Genomic DNA, 17,976 nt, shown 5'->3' with positions numbered 1-17,976 from the left:
ACTTGCAAGGTAAGTTTTCTATATGTGCGCCACATGGTTAGCTTGTTCTATAAGCTACTAACACGTGTAATATATGGTTAACTTGTTGACCAAGTTTTTAACCTCCCAATCAACTACAAATATGTAAAAAGTCAAAACTATATCTATGAAGCTTCTAGAATGCTTCTCTAGAAGATATTATGACATACTTTTATTTATTTCTATCTAATCATATAGGTAATTATTGGAATAAATATGTATATCTATAAAAATAGGCCATCTATTATTTTTAATTAATTTATTATTATTATTATTATCATTATAATTTATTTACAAAAAATTAAAAGCCCATAAAGCTAAAGATATAGAAGACAAGTATGTAACTAAGATAATTAAATTTTTTTATAAAAAAATAACTTATTTAATTAGAAATAAGTATTAATATTTCTACTAATTTAATATCATTGTGAAATTATACCATTGACATGAGGTATTTTATTAGCAACTTGTTAAAATTTAACATTTTCAATTATTTGCAATCTCCTCGAACTTATGTCTAAATTTTTTTTATAAGTTAGAATACAATTATATAAATTTTTAGATTAAACTTTAGAACTTTTATTTAATTTTTTAGTAATAAAATTATATTTTTTTATACAAGATATATAAAAGATTTCATATTTTTAATATATATATATATATATATAATTAAACTTAAAATTAAAATATTTAATTAAAAAAATTCAAATATTAAAAAACTAAGAATACAAATGATATCATAATATTAAGTTTTCAAAAATATAAAACATACTATACAAACTAACAAGAAACTTTTTAAAATTAAAATTTTAACTTAATTATTATTAATTTTTTATTATTTTTTATAAAATAATAATAAATAAATAAATTCTAATCCAATGATTATAAATCATAAAAAATTTGGTATCAATAGCCTTTGAACCATCTTCATATGATATAAGATAGTTGAACTTTGGAAAAAATAAAAATGCTAACTATTAATATTAGAAATGCCATTTAAATTTATAAATTATTTATATAATTATAATATATTTCTTTGATTATAATTATAATTTCTATGATAAAGGTTTAGAAATTAAAAATAAATAAATTAGAATTATTCTTTTGGCTTTTGTAGAATATATATATATATATATATATATATATATATTTATTTAATGCACGCTTTTGATAAACTTTTGAATGTTTCTAAGATGCATTCAACAATTGTAGAAGCATTCAAGAGAATAAACTTCAAAAATAAATAAAAAGATAGAATATATTAAGATAAAAATGAATAAAGTCTTTTTAAATAATAAAACTGTATATTCTTATTTTGCCTCAAGCTACAGTCAAGAAAGATTGAGTTTGACAACTTTGGAAACCCATGTGATGTTTAAGAGGATCTAATACAAATAAAAGTTATCATCTTTTGTTATGAGCTTATCCACTTGGTATGTTTTTAGTGTATAAATAAAATAGCTCAAAAAAATAAGACAATCTAATTTTAAATGGTGGAGATTTTGAAGATTTCATAAAATTTAAAGAAGAATTAAAATTAGAAAAATTCAAAGCCAAATATGTAAATAATTTGATCTTTAAAATCATTGTAGATGATAGTGATAATATCAGCACCATAGAGTATCTATGATAGAAAGATTATGTCATAAAGTACCTTACCATCTATTTCAGTAATAAGAAATATTAATCATGGCAAGCCTAAGTCTTTAAGAAGGACTAAAAACCATAGAATTAGAATTAGAATTAAAAATATATATTTTTATCATTTTAGTGATCAAATTAAAAGAAAATAGAAATATAATATCTTTTTATTAATTCTTAATTATTTAAGATTTAACAGAATAATAATAAAACTAGCAAAAACATGATTATTTTTAGATTCAATGTAAAAATAAATGTTGTCTATATTGAGCTATTTTTTGCACTTACCAAAATTTTCACTTGAAATAAAAATATATATTATGTAACATTTTATATTAATCAAATTTTCTCGAAACATTTTTCAGGAGCTTCTACACATACTACAAAAATTATAAAAGATTTGTAAATGTTTAGAATCTTTAGTGTTTTCCTAGAGCTTTTCATAAAAGGTCTTATGAGACTAAAATCTTAGAGCTTAATTAATACAAAACGTGTAGGTACACTTCGAATTTTCTGAAAAAAAATTGTAAAAATACTTAAAACTTTTTATTGATCCTAATCTGTGAAACTATATTTTTTTATTAATGGTTTATTTTATATTTTATATTTCGCACTTGATAAAATGCTTTGGTCTTTATAATTCTAAAAAACTGCATTTTTAAAATCAGATTTTATTTTTATCATGTTTTCTTGACTTGGTCTTCAAGATAAATAAAAATTAGAGGTGAAATTTATACCTTGAAGCTACTACTTTTATTTTAAATTGTATCATTACTATTATTTCAAGTTTTGTTTCCATTGAATCCTAAAAAGAAGCCAATTAATGAAAGATACCATATATACAAGGAAAAAAATATAACATAAGAAAAGTTGAAAATCTTTGAAGTAATTTTTTGCTTGTTTGAAATTTTACAATTGAAAGACATGCAAATGTGTCTTCCAAAGATGTCAATAACAAAATCTAAAATTTATACCAAAAAGTATCAGCATTCACAAAAGAAGTTCTAAGAGTTTATTTAGACACATGAATCTTGTAAGCATTATTGCAGTTAATTAAAAAAATAAAATAAAAATACATAGATATCAACATCCCCATGAAAATTGTTAGAAAAGAATCAAGATTTGTAGCTTTATTTCAGAAGAAAAAAATATTTTTATGCCCACAATATTTTTTCTATACTTATGATACTATTAAAGAAACAGATATGGACATTCTTTTTTTTTATTATTTTTATTTCAAAATAGTTTTATGGTTGCAAGATTGATGGGAAGAATGAGACATTTTTTGTACAATTCAGGGGTATTTATGTAAATATTTATATCTACATATGTAAATAATAATTGAAAAATGTTACGTAATTCAAAATTACAATGCTAGGACAATAGTTATATTTGGCTTACATCTATTTTACTGAATTTTAATTATTTTTATTTACTCTTGGTCTTGAAAACACACACACACACACACACACACACATATATATATATATATATATATATGTATGTGTGTGTGTGTGTGTGTATTTTTATTTTTATTTTTTTTCTTTTTCTTTAATTCTGCATAATGTCAATACTTAAAAAGAGTTTTTTTTCTCATGCAATTTTTTGTAACAACTAGTTATTAAATAAGAGTTTACGACAACATTTAGAAAATAAAAAATAAATAAAAAAAATAAAGGAAAAAAAAGGGAGTATTCCAAAGCATAGTGATTACTTATTCAAACGCCTTAAAAAGCCATTTATCTAATCTTAAACTTTTATAAATCAACACAACTTTATTCAAGTGAATAATAAAAAGATAATTAATTAAAATAAAATCTAAATAATAATAATAATATATTTTTGTATTAAGATAAAAGTTACAATCTAAGGCTAGGATTAAAAAATTAAATTTAAAAGATTATAAAACAAGGATGAAATTTTAAATAATTAGTATGCAATAAATAAAAATAAAATAAAAACCATTGAATTTTTTTTATTAACCCTCTGTTGAGTTTTGGGTTTATACATATGTATCTATTGCATTTGTAAATTTTTCCAGCATTTAAATTTTTATGATTTCTTTTTAAAAGTAATTTATAAGATTTTTAAATGAATAATATAACAAAGAAATAATTCAATAATTAAAAGAACTAGATATTTTAGTTTTATATAAGTATATTTGAAATTCTTTGAAAACAATAAAAAAAAAATACCAAACATTTATAATAATAAGTCTTTAATTTGAAGTTTTTTCATCACAGTTTATTCAGTTTAAAATTCTAATCAATACTTTTATCACACAGCGCAAAAAACACGAAGTTTATGAATTTTGGAGAACTGTAAAACACCGCTACATTACTATGATTTTGCTTAATTTTTTTTTTAAAAACAAACAGGTTATTTCAAACTAATGCCTTTAAAACATAAGAAACCATTTTTTATATTTTTTTATATCTTGTAGTTACACTTCTAAAAAGCATACCTAAAATCACAACAAAAATTGAGAAATGCATTAACCACCAATGCCATAAGAGTCCAGTATTGTTGAAAACAAAATTAAATTTTGATTTCTACACTTGGAATATGATTAAATCTAAGACTTGCTCAAATGTATTACAACCTCAAATTACTTCAAAACAATCATGTAATTGCACCAATTCAATAAATTCAACTGAAGGATGTTTGATTGCAATGTGCTACGGAATTAGAAATAAGTTAGTACAATGTGTAATACATTCATTCTTATAAAATATTTATTACAAAACGTGCATTTTTACATAAAATAAATAAATTCATTTTACCAAGTTAAAAAATACTTTAATCAAATGAAATATATGATGAATCTCAGTTTAGTACGAAATAATGAGAAGAACTTTAAGAGTAATAAAGTTGAAAGTATGTTTTCTTTTTTTTCTTTTTTTTTTTTTTTTACATCTAAGAAATTTTAAAAGTATATTTCACCTCCTCTTCATCCTTTGTTCATAAGAATAATAATAATAATAATAATTAAACATGGGTGGCAACAATTTTCCATTAGGTGTTATTATTTCATTTCATTTTTATGTATTTTCCACAAAAATATTGTAATTTTTAGGATAGAATACAATTGATTTATTATTTAACACTTTACAGCTTCATTAAATGTAATGGCGTGCATATGATGATCTATAAATCCATGAACAGTTTTACAAAAAATTATTTAAGTGACAACACTACAACAACACCAAAAAAGTTAAATGGTTGTTATAATTACATCAATGGACACATGTTTTCCAACATAATTTATTTACTCAAAGTGCTACATTTTAACTAAACTCACTGAGATTCAAAATTTTATATCTTCAACTTCAAACTTTTACCTCAACCAAAACCAAGCATACAATAAACATCAACTTTGGAATAATATTTGTATTACTCAATATTAATAATTCCTTGCAAACAAGTTGTATGTACGTAATACAAACATACACTTAACAAGCTCTTTTTTCTCTTCTCCCAAAGCTGGACTTCCCCACACATGCAAAAGTGGAAACATTGCCAAGGTCCAGGTTTTAGGCTTTGGGGGTAATTTATGCAGTGGGGGGCAAAATTGAATGAAGAAAACTTAAAAATAAAAATAGAAGAAGGGGGTAAGACTAAGGGGAACACAAAGAACCATGGTATCAAAAAAAAAAAAAAAAAAAAAAAAAAAGGTGGGGGGGGGTATATGCCAAAGCAACTTGGTGGGGGTTTAGCAAAGACCAGTCTTCAAAGAGGCAAATAAAAATGCCTTTGGAATATGGCTCTTCTAATGAGAAAGAGTTTGCTTAATTAAGATAGAGTTAGTTAGTTACTTGGTTAGTTAGTTAGTGAGTGAGTTAGGGGGCAAATGACCCTAACCCAACCCCCCGGGCCTCCTTTCCCACCTGCGTTTACTTTTTCCATCCTACTTTTTCCACGTCTCCAAAAGAATGCCACGTCATCCGGGTTGCCATGGAGGCAGAGCCGTGAAGCGCTGACTGGACGACTGGTCTCCGCTGGAATTGTGGTTGTGGCGCCAGAAAAAAGGGCAGGGGCGGGGTTGGAGTTGTGCTGTGATTTGCGTCGTGGATTCGCTGCAACGCCGAGTGCCGAGAGTGCACATTAACACACAAATATAACAAAAAAACAGCAGCAACAACAACAATTACAAAAACAACACGTGAGGACGTGCGTGGTCTCGATGGAGGCTTGAGAAGTTAGAGAGACTTGTTCGTGGTGCGATGCGGTGCGATGCGGGTGCGAACAATACACAAGATAATAGACACGAGATTATTATTGTTGTTGTTGTTTTCATCAGTATTGGCTCTTTTGCTTTGGATCGCACCTCTTTCTCTTCCCTTTTCCCTTGGACATGCTCTGCCATTGCCTTCCTTCCTCTCTGTGCTTGTCTTCGTTGCGATTGAGGCTGAAGTCCTTTTGGTTATACGATATCGAGCTGCGACGGGCGTGCGCAATCACGGTAACTGATTTCTTGAACATATTCTTATTCGCGCTGGCTTTCTGAATTTGTTCTTATATATATTTCCTGTGGTTTATGTTCGTGTTTCTTATTAGTTTAATTTCAATTAATTTCGCACCGTCCACATTTTGCGAGTGGCCTTCTTTTGGTTTGCGGAGGTCTTGTGTTTTTTTTGGTAGATGACTTGGAGCTGTGGTCGAATAGAGATTGGTGTTGTCGGAAATGCTCCTCTGCGTTCGTATTGAAGTGTTATCACTGTTGAGAAGGATTTTCTAGTCCTATCATCTTTACGTTCTCTAGCTGCTGGTGTCTTCGTATTTTTTGGAACTTTTGGTTGTGCTGTTGTGTCGATGCGCGTCCGGATTCCATTGCTGCAGTCTGTGTTGTGCATTTCAAGTGCATTTAATGTTGTGATCTTTTTAATGAGTGGCGAAGAATTTCGTCCGCGCTCCCTGAAGTTTTGGATTAATTATTATTCACTTTTTTAGAAGAAAAGGATATATATGATGCCCTGGATCTCCTCATCTTTTACTCTTATTCTCTTATGCTTATATGGATTTGTTTTTTTGGTAAATGCTATGGTGTGCACGGTAATTGGAGATTGTTACTCGCCTCTATATTAGCATTCTTCAGATGCGTACTATCGATACGGACAAAGTATGATTATTTTTGTCTAATGACATTCCTTTACAAGATATTGCCTGTGTGGGTGTCGTTGCTTTGTCTTCGTTCTAGTGCACCTGAATCGTAGCTCCTTATGACTAATAATTTGAACTGTCTGAAGCGTTGCTTATCGGTAAGGACGTCAGTATGGGATAACTTTTCCTTTTTTTTTCGATGATGGAGGACTGAATCTCACTCGTAACATCAGCAGAAATCATCCTCAGTCCACATCTACACGAAGTTCTCCTTTTTGAATTAGATTTTAATTTTATTTTGTGATATTTTGTGCTGTAAACATACAATGTATGACAATGTTAATGTAACCAAACCCGCACACACCCCTCCCCTCAATTTCATTTCCTTCTTTCTTTGTTTCTTTATATTTTTTGTTGATTATTTTTTATTTATTTTCATTATTATTATAATTATATTTTGTGTAGTTCAGTTTCTCTAAAATGAAACCACTCTGGAGAGATTTATTTTCAACTGTGCTTTTCGTATGGGTGTCCCAAATTCTAGCGTCCAGTGGTTCATGCAAGATTACATTGCAGGATTTTGCAATGTATGTAACTTTATGTTGCTGTAGCTACCAGATATCTCGTCCTACTATATATGGTTTGTCAAGATATTGCGTCAATCATACAACGTGAACTTTACTGGTGGTCTTTAGTTTATTGAACAAATCTGGCTTCTGGAATTTAAGACGGTGTTGCTTGATGCAGGAAGACAAGACAGTATCCTTACATACATTCGAAAATATGGCTATCGCTGCCGCCGTTCTGGCAATAAAAGTGCCCATGGAGACTATTTTAGCTTTCTCCTGTCGTCAGCGGAGACCATTCATACGAGGGTCTGGAATTCATGTTACTTTTCCGTAGATCTTCTTGAAATTAAATTCTACACTTAGAAGGTGGAGATTGTATGCTTGGCGTAGACGTAAGTGTCTTCGCGTGATGTGCGAATTAGATCTAGAAACGGACCCATGTTCTCCAAGAATGATTTCAAAGCCTGACTTATATCTGGTAACCTTTACCAGGACTTTTGAAAGGAGTCATTATGAAAAATTTAGAAAGGCGCATTGCCGCAAGAAGTTCGTGTGCTGCGCGGAGAGTCCACATTTTGACGAGAAAATGCGTTCCGCTTCAATAAGGAGTCGTTATGAGAGCGAGGTAATTGTTATACTTATATTTTTTCTCACTGCAATTCATGCTTGAGGAAAGGCTATTTCCTGCAACTTACGTGGTGAGACTGTGTGTGCCAAGTTCCCCTATCAATTAAAAGAATGTTATCACGTCATGACTTGCACCTGAAGGTTCTGAAGAGAGTAACATTTATAAGTGATATGTGAATAACAGGCATTTTATGTTGAAATTCTTATTTATCAGGTGATGATTCTCGCCAGACAGGTGTTTTGCAAGGAAATAAGCTCACACAAGTCTGATGACGCCGTTTCTCTGGTCAAGGTACTCTTTAAACCTATTTAGAATACACTGGACTTGTTACTACCTTCGCTAGAGGAAGGTCGAATCGGCGACCTTTTACCAGAGCATCAGATAAATCTGGTGCGCCAGGCTTCATTGAAGAAGAGAATAATGAGTCGTTTGTGGTACATCAGCCTTCAAACGTGAACACGTTCACAGCACATCAACTGTTGTTGCAAAACACACACAAGTATAGTGGATATTTTCTTTCCTCTTCACATCCGTGGGAGAGATGTGGTCTGTTACCTGTAGCAATTACTATAAACGAATTCCATATAATGAACCATAACGCATCGAGCTTCTAAAAAAGGAACAAAAGCAATCATTATTCCATCTAAGCCTAGGTCTTCAATACTCAATCTAACATCATTAGCCCTTGCCTCACAGGAAAGGATTTATATCAAGAACTCTTGGCAAAGCGGTTAATGACGGCTCTAAACGAGGGTGTTTCTGGCCACGTATGGGAGGATTTTACAATGAGATAATTTTCATATGCGTTTTGATTGCCACACTTGAGCTGATCATGCAAGTATCTAATGTTTTTCTACCTTCTGCAGAGTGCTCTGCTGATTTTAGCCGAGGACCAAGCCTTCATATCTTTGAACAGAGAGAAGGACGATCTTGCTGTTCAAAACGAGATTTCCCTCCCTCTTGTCTCATCGCCAGCAAGGGAAAGATGGAACGTCAATCCTATGGAAGTCATGATAGGAGATTTGAGTATTTCTGGGTGGATGGATAAAATCGACGGCCTCGTTTCTGAAGTAGACAAGCATTTGAATGATGACGGACTTAGAAGGCAGCCGTTGCAAATATTAAAGGCGGTTAATGTTGTGCTTTGTGAGGCCTGGGATTTTATCCAGGCACCTTCATCCAATGATCCCCTTCAATCGTACATAGATCATGCGTTGACTTTCGGATCGGGAACAGGTGCATTTGTTCTCTGCAACATGTAGACAGTTCCTTCATTATCCTTTTGATGAACCGATAGTAGCTTCCGTTCTACTTGTTCATCTGGTCTCTTTCTATGCCGCAGGGGTACTCCTGGGCATAATCTTCATGGAAGTGTTCAGGAGATTGGGTGTGAAGATGGAGGGAACTGCCGTGAACGGAACCTTTCTCGTCTGGCCTCATCTCGATGATTCTGTACAGGTCTCTACTCTTTGAAATCCAAATTCAGTGTGGTCGTTATTTATTATGTGTTTCTATCTGAATACTTGTGCATAGCTTGTTATCACATGATCGATTTGAACACTGCACGAATTAAAATTGCGTTTTGTAGATGTGCTCATATCTGTACTTTTGATGTCATTATGACCAGATGGTTTTTGAGCCCTGCAAAGGTGGGAAGAGTTGGATGATTGAAGAGTTTTCTCAGTGGCGATCATCATCATCGTCGCAGCACAAATCAGATTCTTCCATTGGTCGTTTGTTGGACATTTCAGTTGTCCAAACGTTAGAGCCTAAATCCAACAGAGATATCCTCATCTTCATTCTGAAGAGCTTGAAAGTGAGTTGTAACAAATACCAACAAAAACTGCTGGCTGGGTCTGGTTACAATTTGGTTCAGACAATAGGAATGCTGGTCCCGTGCTCATGGGTAATCGATCTGCCGGGAAAGCAGTTTCAGGCGGCAGAATCAAAACGTCAAGCTTATTATTGTTTTTCGGGTTTGTCATTTGCTCAAAATATCTTCCCAAAAGTTGTTCTGACTAGGATTAGATTGAATTCACATGTAGTTGATTCTTCAATCAACTGGGGTAAACCTGTGGAGCACTTGTATGAGGATATGTCTTGTCTAACCAACTCCCTTGGTCGCAGAGTGCGTACTGGAAGAAGGCAGCGAAGCCAAGGCCAGGACTAACCCCTGATTCAGCACTACGACTAGACATGACGAGTTCGAGCTACACAACCAGCAATGCAGAGCTTCCAGTGGGTGCAATGCTTCGACCTGAAGACCTTCAGTAAGAGCTATTTGACCGATCATCGATTTTTTGACTGAGCGAGTGTGACATCATTTGAGCTTGTCTTGTGAAACTTCAGAAGCATTGCAGTAATTTGCAGATTTATACCGTACTCATATTATTAAGCACGGTATAGATTGGCAGTAATGGCGTCGGAACGCTTGGTTCTATTGGAGCCTCGGAATTGGGCAATACGGAAAGAGCATGGGATGCTTCTATACCATCGTCGGTAATTGTCTATTCTTTCGTAATTGCTGTCTGTTTTGTACTCAAATCTGTGTTGAATGGCAAAATTTTCAACTTTTGCACACTTCTTGTCAGCTATTTTTCATGTCTTGCTAACAGTATCACGAGATCAATTCGTGTTTCTTGATGTTGAAAGAGGACTTGGGATTTCTTTTTCGTACACACACATAATGCCGGTAACGTGAATCCGCAGGCGATACGATGAGGCTGTACGTGAACTAAGTATATGCATAGCGCTAGCCCCACTGCGTGAGGAGGAGAGTTTACAGCCATTTGTGGAACGACTACACCTGATGAGGACGGAATCTACTTGGGATATTTTTAGTTCTTCCAATTCCCCTTCCGCATTTGTGTAGTTGGATATTGATATGCAGCATGCCTTTTCTAGCCACTTCGTAGTCCTAAATCTAGCATCCCAGATAATGTGATTTCCCCACGACTTGTTCATTGACAAGTGAGGAAAGTGCAAACTTCAAATTTTGTAGGTATTTTTTTTCGAGTTGAGCTGCATTAGGTCAATCATTTGTGCAGGGGCATTTTCTGTCCAGCATCTTGTGTTACAGTGCTGATGTGTAGATACTGTAAACGACACTCATGTGCATAAATTTGCAGGAAGCAGATTTTGCCACTTAAATCAACTGATCAAAAGCTTTTTCGCAGCATTCGTTGAGTCGGTACTATAAATTTAAATCAATCCACTAAGGGGGAGAAGTACTTGTATTACACTGCTAGATCATGTCACCGAGTGCCGTACACAATGTCAAGTTTCATCAACGCCACACATGTCCACGACCATAGTCAATAGCTTACTTCCTTCCCTACAGTAGTTTTACATGCGGAATGAAAGATTCCTCAGGTAAAGAAAAAAACTCAGCACTTAACTAACCAATAATACTTTTTAAAGAGTCCTTCATCCGTTTTTGTCAACCTTAACATTCCTATTTTGAATGTAAAGAATTTAAAATAAGGTAACCCCCAAGTTCCAAAAATGGCTCAACAGAGACGATGAATCTCTGCCCACAACATTCGCAATCTGGTTAAACGGATCCAACCCTATCAGGACACAGGTTTAGGGTTTAAGGTTGACACCACGCATCGATTGCGTTTACTAAACAGGATAAGGAACTTGACTGACAAAACTGCATAAACTATGCTAGAGTTTCACATTCATAGCTACTACGAACATAATATACTGAATTATTGCTAACTAGCCGGCGGCAGGAATCCTTGGCCAAGCATGTCTTAGTCTTCGGATCCACCCTGTGTCAATTACAGGCTTAGTGCCAAGGTCTCTACTCAAGACCTTGAACAATGAATGACTCATAGTGGGTGTGCACCGTTCCAGTCAGTCAAAGGTGGCGAAGATACAAGATGTGGGTTAAAAAGGAGGTTTGCGCATTTGAAGATTGAAACTAGTCGTCATCTTCTTCTTCTTCCTCATCCTCGTCTTCATCGTCAGGTTTATCAGCAGCCTCTGCTTTCTGCATTTCTTCAGCAAACTGTTGATCGTACTCTTTGTCCAGAAGGTGTGGGGCGAACGTTTTCGTGACATTTTCCAGCTTCTCAAGGAAGTGCTGGTGCTGCACTGCGGAACTCCGCCCAAGAGAGCGTAACATCTGCTCCCACCTCCTTTTACATATATCTCCTGATCTGAAATCAGACGTGATCAACATGGTTAACATTAGAAACAACGCCAGATTGGGGGGGGGACTCCTTTGCCTAGGACTTTTGGGCTTGCTATACAAAATATTATGAAAATTGAAATAAGTATGAGTATTTCCTATGAACTGTAGAAAAATTATTCTTGAAGAATTTAAAATCCTAGTAAAGTTGAGACCCCATCCTAATCAAGGACCTAAATATCTTGAAAGTTGGAAAGGTCTCAGATTACATGCCGACATAAAATTAATAGTAGTGAAAGATACATTTTAAAAACAGCGGTAGCAAACAGAGCATGAAGAGTAATTTCAGAAAGACATTCCTGGTTTAAAGGATTTAGTCTGAGACGAGATGCACGATCTCACCTGTGTTTCAAGAGCGAATCCCATTCAACCAATTCCTCAGACAACGGGAACTCCTCCATCAGCCTAGCACGTACAATTCAAGCATTTTTGTTGGTGACTTCTGTATTCGATAGATAAATTCAAAGAAGAAACTAAGCATAGGCCCAAATCTTGGAATTAGATATCAGCAGAACTACTTGCAAATTGGAGGACCGCAGATAAGTCCATGCAGCAATACTTCGAAGTGTTAAATGCTGAAGAAATGAGGTAGGGAGGTACCTCTCTAAGAGGAGTTGATCATCACCGTTTGCCCAGTCTCCAGATGTCACCAATGATGAGGCCATTTTTCTATACCTGTCAAGGGCCCCGGCATTAATGTAAGATCTTCGACCAATTGCAACCCCAGTGACTACATGCTATACCTTTCTGGCAAACAGGGCTGAAACCAACTGGAAAATAGCCTGAAGAAAGTCAAAGAGAGAAAAGGCTCTTAATCTACAAGCCAAAAATCTGTGACATTCAGAAGTACTGCTGAAAGAGGGACACATTACCACTGAGTCATGCATGAAAGACGATCACGACCCTCCATTTTCTCAGAAATAAACTCCCAATTAATGTCATCACGGATCTACAACACAAGTTGCTTGTGAGCAGTCGCCATCATCCAGATATCACGATCAGCAACGTTGAAAATAGATGTCTACAAGGGCCAGTTAAGCACAAAGAGCATTTTTAATCACAACTTACATTAACGCAGAACAAAAAAAAGTTTAGAATTATATATGGATAGGATATTATCAATTAGGATGCGAGGTTAAAACAGGACACATCTGCATAAACCTTACAACCCAAAAAATCAACGACCATGTTCCTGACAGCCCGCTTAACAAAAGTTTCACCTAGTCTTTGGAAATGAAGCCGTAAAAGTAACCGACCAAGCTAGACTGTACGCTCAAAATGTTGATGCCCTTTCCGCTATAACTATCATTTTTTGCCCTCTCTTTACTAACTTGATCGACAAACAAATATATCAAATCCTCACAAACTAGCTTTACAAAGCTCTAAGAATCAAGAAAGGAGGTCCATGAGCCATGAGTAAGAAGAATCAGACAGATGCTAAGAAGCACTAGAACGAACTATGTAATCTAAACAGCCTAAACATTGAAAATTAAAAAGCATCATAAGATTAAATACCACTCTGTGATCTTTTTTTAATTGCCCATTCTTGGCCAATTGACTTTTCACATGTAAAGACTTCAGAACAAGCGCACATAGCTTTTGTTGCTCCTCTGCAGACCACGCGCCTGTACTCCAACGAAAGTAATGAGAAACATTAGATATTGCAACGCAGAATAAGTGCTCAAAAGCGAAAATGTTGCTACTGGCAGAACTAGCAAACAGCTTAGTGCCTATACTTATTTCATTAATGAGAATTCCAAACCGATTAACAGATGCACAACGCTGACTTAGCAGAAACAACTGCACGATCTCCAAAAAGGTAGGGTACTGTGCAGAATTCACACTTGACCAGTCTCTACGCACATTAGATTCAGCAAAGACTCTTTTTTCACAGAATGGATTTACAAGGGAACAATTACCTGCTTTCAAACCTGTTTTGGTATGAGACCATTTCGTAATGCGCCACTTATCCCTACATGAATATGAATCCCTTCCGATCATTGCTGATATTTTTTTCCAGTTGTTGCCATGCACGGATTGCAACCTGATTACCATGCAAATGAATCAGCATCCTCTTTGAATAGCAGCAGTACTCAAAAAAATAACACATTAGCATGAAGTACGTGAGAAAAGAGAAACGACGGATATGAAACCTACTAAAGAACTGCACAAGGATTATACGAACCGAATGAAAGTTGGAGACCGTCCACAAACATGGAAAAAGAAAAGTGAGACTAAAGTCACGGAAATCTGGATTAAAAAATGGAACAAACTTTGACACTCAAACACCTTGACACTTAGACGAAATCTATAAATCACGACCTCGTAACAGCCAGTTTGTCCAGTTATTATTAACAAGATTGAACGATTCGGAAAATGATAACTTGATTAACAAACTTGCAACTGCGATGCCAGTTCCACTGAACGTGTAAAAAGATTTCGAATATCACAGTCATTGGGAAACACTTACTCCATCAAAGCTTGAATCTCTTCAGATGTCCATTTCCCAAGGTGCGTTCCAGGAGCGAGTATTTTACGTGCTCTAGTGTAGAGACGCTTCAGTTCTCTCTGTGGTAAACACTTTCCTGCAATCAAAGTCGTCCCTCTTTTAGAACTTAAACATCGTCCCAATTTGTGAGAACCCGAACCATGAACCATACCAATGCCTTGTATGTAGGAAGAAAGTCGATAACAAAATATATCTCCTCGTCTGACTCTTGAATCCTACCGTACATGTCCCCTTTACACTACTTTCTGGATTAGAATAGGTTAATAAGAAAGCATACTTATCGCCTTAATTGAGGCTTACAAAGATAGTGCGGTTACATGATACAAACATCAAAACAGTTATGACCACTCGCGTTCTGCAAATGAAGAATGCGTATACAAAATACTTTAAAAGTGTTGAAAAATTAGAATGTACTCACGAATAACAAACCAGCAACCCTTTGCTTCGCTCCGTCTCGAATTCAAAATCTTCTTTAAACCTTCTTCTCGAGTCCAGCCTTGTTCCTACGCGCACAAGACAGGACTGGGCACATAAGCGTTTTTATTTTTTCATCTAAGCTAGAACATACATCTAACTCAACCCAACTAAAAACCAACATTAATATTCATGAAGTTGATATTTACCTGAATATAATCAAAGATGGCTTGCTTCAGAGCCCCATCCTCCTCTGGAGTGTACCCTCCCCAAACTAAATCAGTACGCGTCCGATCGTTTTTCCAGTTATAAAACTCTGCGCTTACAGATTCTTCTCTCGGGGGTTCGTTCTCTGTCGGAATATCATCTGTCGGATCAGGTAATTGGAAAGAAACTTTTTTCTTTCTGTGTGGTTCAGCACCATTGCCCGCTTCTGTATGCTGCTTTCTTAGAATAGTCTTTGTTGCAGATCCCGTCACGGGCCTAGAATCGTCAACAATCTTCGTGGGGTTCAACTCGGGAAATATGGTGGTAGGCTTCTTCTTCTTCTTCTTCTTCTTCTTCTTTTTACTCTGTAATTCAACTCCACTAACAAGGTCATTATCTTCAGAAGTTGTCTCGGGATCTGATGTAGAGGGCTCCGGGGTAGCCTCCTTCCTCGTCTTCTTCTTCTTTCTCTGTGGTTCAGCGCCATCAACGAGCTCCTGATCCTCAACGATCTGCGTGCCGTTCACTGTGCCAGGGGTAGGCACAGACTCCATCACCTTTTTCTTCTTCTTCTTCTTTCTCAGCGGTTCAGCATCACTAGCGGGCTCCGGTTCCTCAACAATCTGGAAGTTGTTCACTATGGTAGCCGTGGAGATAGACTCCTTGACCTTCTTCTTCCTCAATTTTGGTTCAGCATCAATAACACGCTCCTGACCCTCGACAATTTGCGAATCATTCACTACAACAGGCACAGCAATCGATTCCTTTTTATCTTTCTTCATTTTCTTTCCGTGTGATTCGCCATCGCTACTAGGACGGGGATCCTCAGCGACCTGCACCACATTCTGCACGGAAGTTGTGGTAGAATTCTTCTTATTCTTCTTCTTCTTCTTCAACGACACATCCCCTCCACTGACGACATCAAAACCTTCAACGTCTTGGAGATTCAATGTAGGACCAGAGGAAGCAGACTCGTCTTGCTTCTTCTTCTTCCTTCTCCTCTTCAGATGCGATTCAGAACCACTCGCGGCGCCAAAATCCTCGATAACCTGTGCGGAATCCGTAGCGACTTCTTCGACTCTTTTCCTCTTCTTCCGATGCGGTTCAGCACTGCTACTAACTCCCGGCTCTTTAAGTTTCCGGGTTCGCTTCTTCGCAGACTCAGTTACGGCCTCATCTTCCCCACCACCCGGCGAGGGATGGAATTTGGCAACCATGGAAACCGAGCAACTCAAATTTGTGGCGCCCTAGACACAGCGCTAGCCCCTCCTACTCCTCAATCAAACTCACTCATCCTCCTCAATCACACTCACTCCTCCTCCTCAGTCGCAGTGCGAGACACACTGCAACAATCACACACAAAAACACCCCCGTCCCCGCCCTTCCATTCAGCCCTAGTTCGCCGAATTTGATGAACAGCGGTACTAGAAACGAATGAAGATGTTCGCCATCAAATTCTCGCTGTCGGCTTATTCTCATCTTCAGAATTCAAATCTGCGCATTGACTCTAAGCATGCTGGATGGATGGATATGTGTGTGGATGATATGTGATGGATGGATATTGGATGAATGGCTGGAATATGGATGAATGAGTAGTGTTTGAGATTTCAGGATGGATGATTCCAATACTCTATTCGATAAAATCTCTTAATACTAGATTATTGTGATCTTCCTCTAGATTATCCAACGCCATGAGAATTTCTACATGAAAAGATAATAATAATAATAATAATAACAACGAGAAAATTGAGGAATTCGTTCTTCTTTGGAAAAATCATAGGTGCTAAACTGAACTTGGGTTTTAAATAAATTTACAAGAAATATAATTTTAGATTATTGTGATTAATAATAATAATAATATTATTATTACTATTATCCAATATTTTTGACATATTTAGCTTTTGTTTCTGAAATAGACTATATTTTCAGAAAAAGTGCATTTGTGTAATAGTGGAATTAAGAACTTTGAAAGGTTTAAATTTATTGTTGTTAGTTTATTTTTGAAAAATAAAACACAAATATTATGCATTAGTTGTTTTTTTAAAGTGCATACACCAATCAACTTTAAAGTTAAGTTAGACACTTACATCTTCTAAATACATCTTCAAAGAACTTCTAGCATAAATTTGAATAGTAAGAATCACTTAGACATTTTCATGAAAATATAAATGTAACTATACCAAATTAAGTGAAAGCAACTAGTTACAAAAAAAAAAATTATCCTACGACTGCTTTTTGGCAATTTATATACAAATAACTTGAAACAACAGGAAAATCTACAATTAATGTAGATTTTTCATGATTAGTAATATCTGCTTTTTATTGCATTTTTCTGTTGTTCTGTAATTTAAAATTTAAATATTTAATTTCATTAATTTAATAAAAACATAATGTAAATACGTTCAATTGAAAGAATGTTTCAATTTGTATGTTCACTAATATTAAGATTATATTCCTCGTAAGAATCATATAAAACGAATTTTAATGTAAAAAATACAAAATGTATATTACAGAACTGCTTTCACCACGAACAAATGCCACTACTAATTTGAACCTTTGGACCATGTGACCAGTTTTAATTGTGCAAGTGTCTCTATCCACAACAATTTTTATATGTAAATTTACAATCTCCAAAGAAGCAAAAGTTTCAAATTCATAGTCTTTGGTAAAGATTATAAAAAAAATAAAAAAT

General features: G+C 34.8%; 2 protein-coding genes across 6 annotated transcripts; one reads left to right on the top strand and one right to left on the bottom strand.

The window, feature by feature from the left end:
* Window positions 1-5,761: 5,761 nt before the first annotated feature.
* On the top strand, window positions 5,762-11,134 carry LOC112281370 (uncharacterized). 4 transcript variants are annotated; one of them, XM_024517794.3, is made up of 10 exons: window positions 5,762-5,898; window positions 7,507-7,634; window positions 7,821-7,953; window positions 8,170-8,247; window positions 8,823-9,192; window positions 9,299-9,414; window positions 9,584-9,772; window positions 10,084-10,226; window positions 10,363-10,455; window positions 10,666-11,134. In XM_024517794.3, the coding sequence occupies exons 1-10, from the start codon at window positions 5,893-5,895 to the stop codon at window positions 10,826-10,828; spliced, it is 1,419 nt and encodes a 472-aa protein (XP_024373562.1). In that variant the 5' UTR covers window positions 5,762-5,892; the 3' UTR covers window positions 10,829-11,134. The 4 variants fall into 4 exon arrangements, with proteins under 4 accessions (XP_024373562.1, XP_024373564.1, XP_024373561.1 ...); XM_024517793.3 differs by having other exon boundaries at window positions 5,805-6,121; XM_024517795.3 differs by having other exon boundaries at window positions 5,805-6,121; window positions 10,371-10,455; window positions 10,666-10,971.
* An 18-nt stretch (window positions 11,135-11,152) lies between these two features.
* Window positions 11,153-16,707, bottom strand: LOC112281368 (uncharacterized). Of its 2 annotated transcripts, none has more exons than XR_016502465.1 (9): window positions 15,287-16,707; window positions 15,082-15,166; window positions 14,625-14,739; window positions 14,074-14,198; window positions 13,670-13,779; window positions 13,027-13,175; window positions 12,755-12,829; window positions 12,497-12,559; window positions 11,153-12,122 (listed from the first exon to the last, which is right to left on the bottom strand). XR_016502465.1 is itself a non-coding variant. In XM_024517791.3 (9 exons), the coding sequence occupies exons 1-9, from the start codon at window positions 16,499-16,501 to the stop codon at window positions 11,885-11,887; spliced, it is 2,103 nt and encodes a 700-aa protein (XP_024373559.1). In that variant the 5' UTR covers window positions 16,502-16,707; the 3' UTR covers window positions 11,153-11,884. The 2 variants fall into 2 exon arrangements, 1 of the variants encoding a protein (XP_024373559.1); XM_024517791.3 differs by having other exon boundaries at window positions 13,027-13,103.
* Between the last annotated feature and the right edge of the window lie 1,269 nt (window positions 16,708-17,976).

This window comes from Physcomitrium patens, chromosome 4, assembly GCF_059467195.1.
Source record: "Physcomitrium patens ecotype Gransden chromosome 4, ASM5946719v1, whole genome shotgun sequence".
Lineage (NCBI taxonomy): Eukaryota > Viridiplantae > Streptophyta > Bryopsida > Funariales > Funariaceae > Physcomitrium > Physcomitrium patens.
Note: the sequence above shows the minus strand (reverse complement) of the source record. Positions and strands in the feature narration are given on the sequence as shown.

What these genes read in the sequence shown, in the direction of transcription:
- LOC112281370 (XM_024517793.3), top strand. Translation starts at nt 6,014, where the DNA reads ATGCTCTGCCATTGCCTTCCTTCCTCTCTGTGCTTGTCTTCGTTGCGA. An exon ending in TCATTCTGAAGAGCTTGAAA is followed by an intron (nt 9,773 to 10,083) that starts GTGAGTTGTAAC and finishes CCTTGGTCGCAG; the next exon opens with AGTGCGTACTGGAAGAAGGC. An exon ending in ATGCTTCTATACCATCGTCG is followed by an intron (nt 10,456 to 10,665) that starts GTAATTGTCTAT and finishes GTGAATCCGCAG; the next exon opens with GCGATACGATGAGGCTGTAC.
- LOC112281368 (XM_024517791.3), bottom strand. Translation starts at nt 16,501, where the DNA reads ATGGTTGCCAAATTCCATCCCTCGCCGGGTGGTGGGGAAGATGAGGCC. An exon ending in CTTTCATGCATGACTCAGTG is followed by an intron (nt 12,830 to 13,026) that starts GTAATGTGTCCC and finishes GGCCCTTGACAG; the next exon opens with GTATAGAAAAATGGCCTCAT. An exon ending in GATCAACTCCTCTTAGAGAG is followed by an intron (nt 12,560 to 12,754) that starts GTACCTCCCTAC and finishes TGTACGTGCTAG; the next exon opens with GCTGATGGAGGAGTTCCCGT.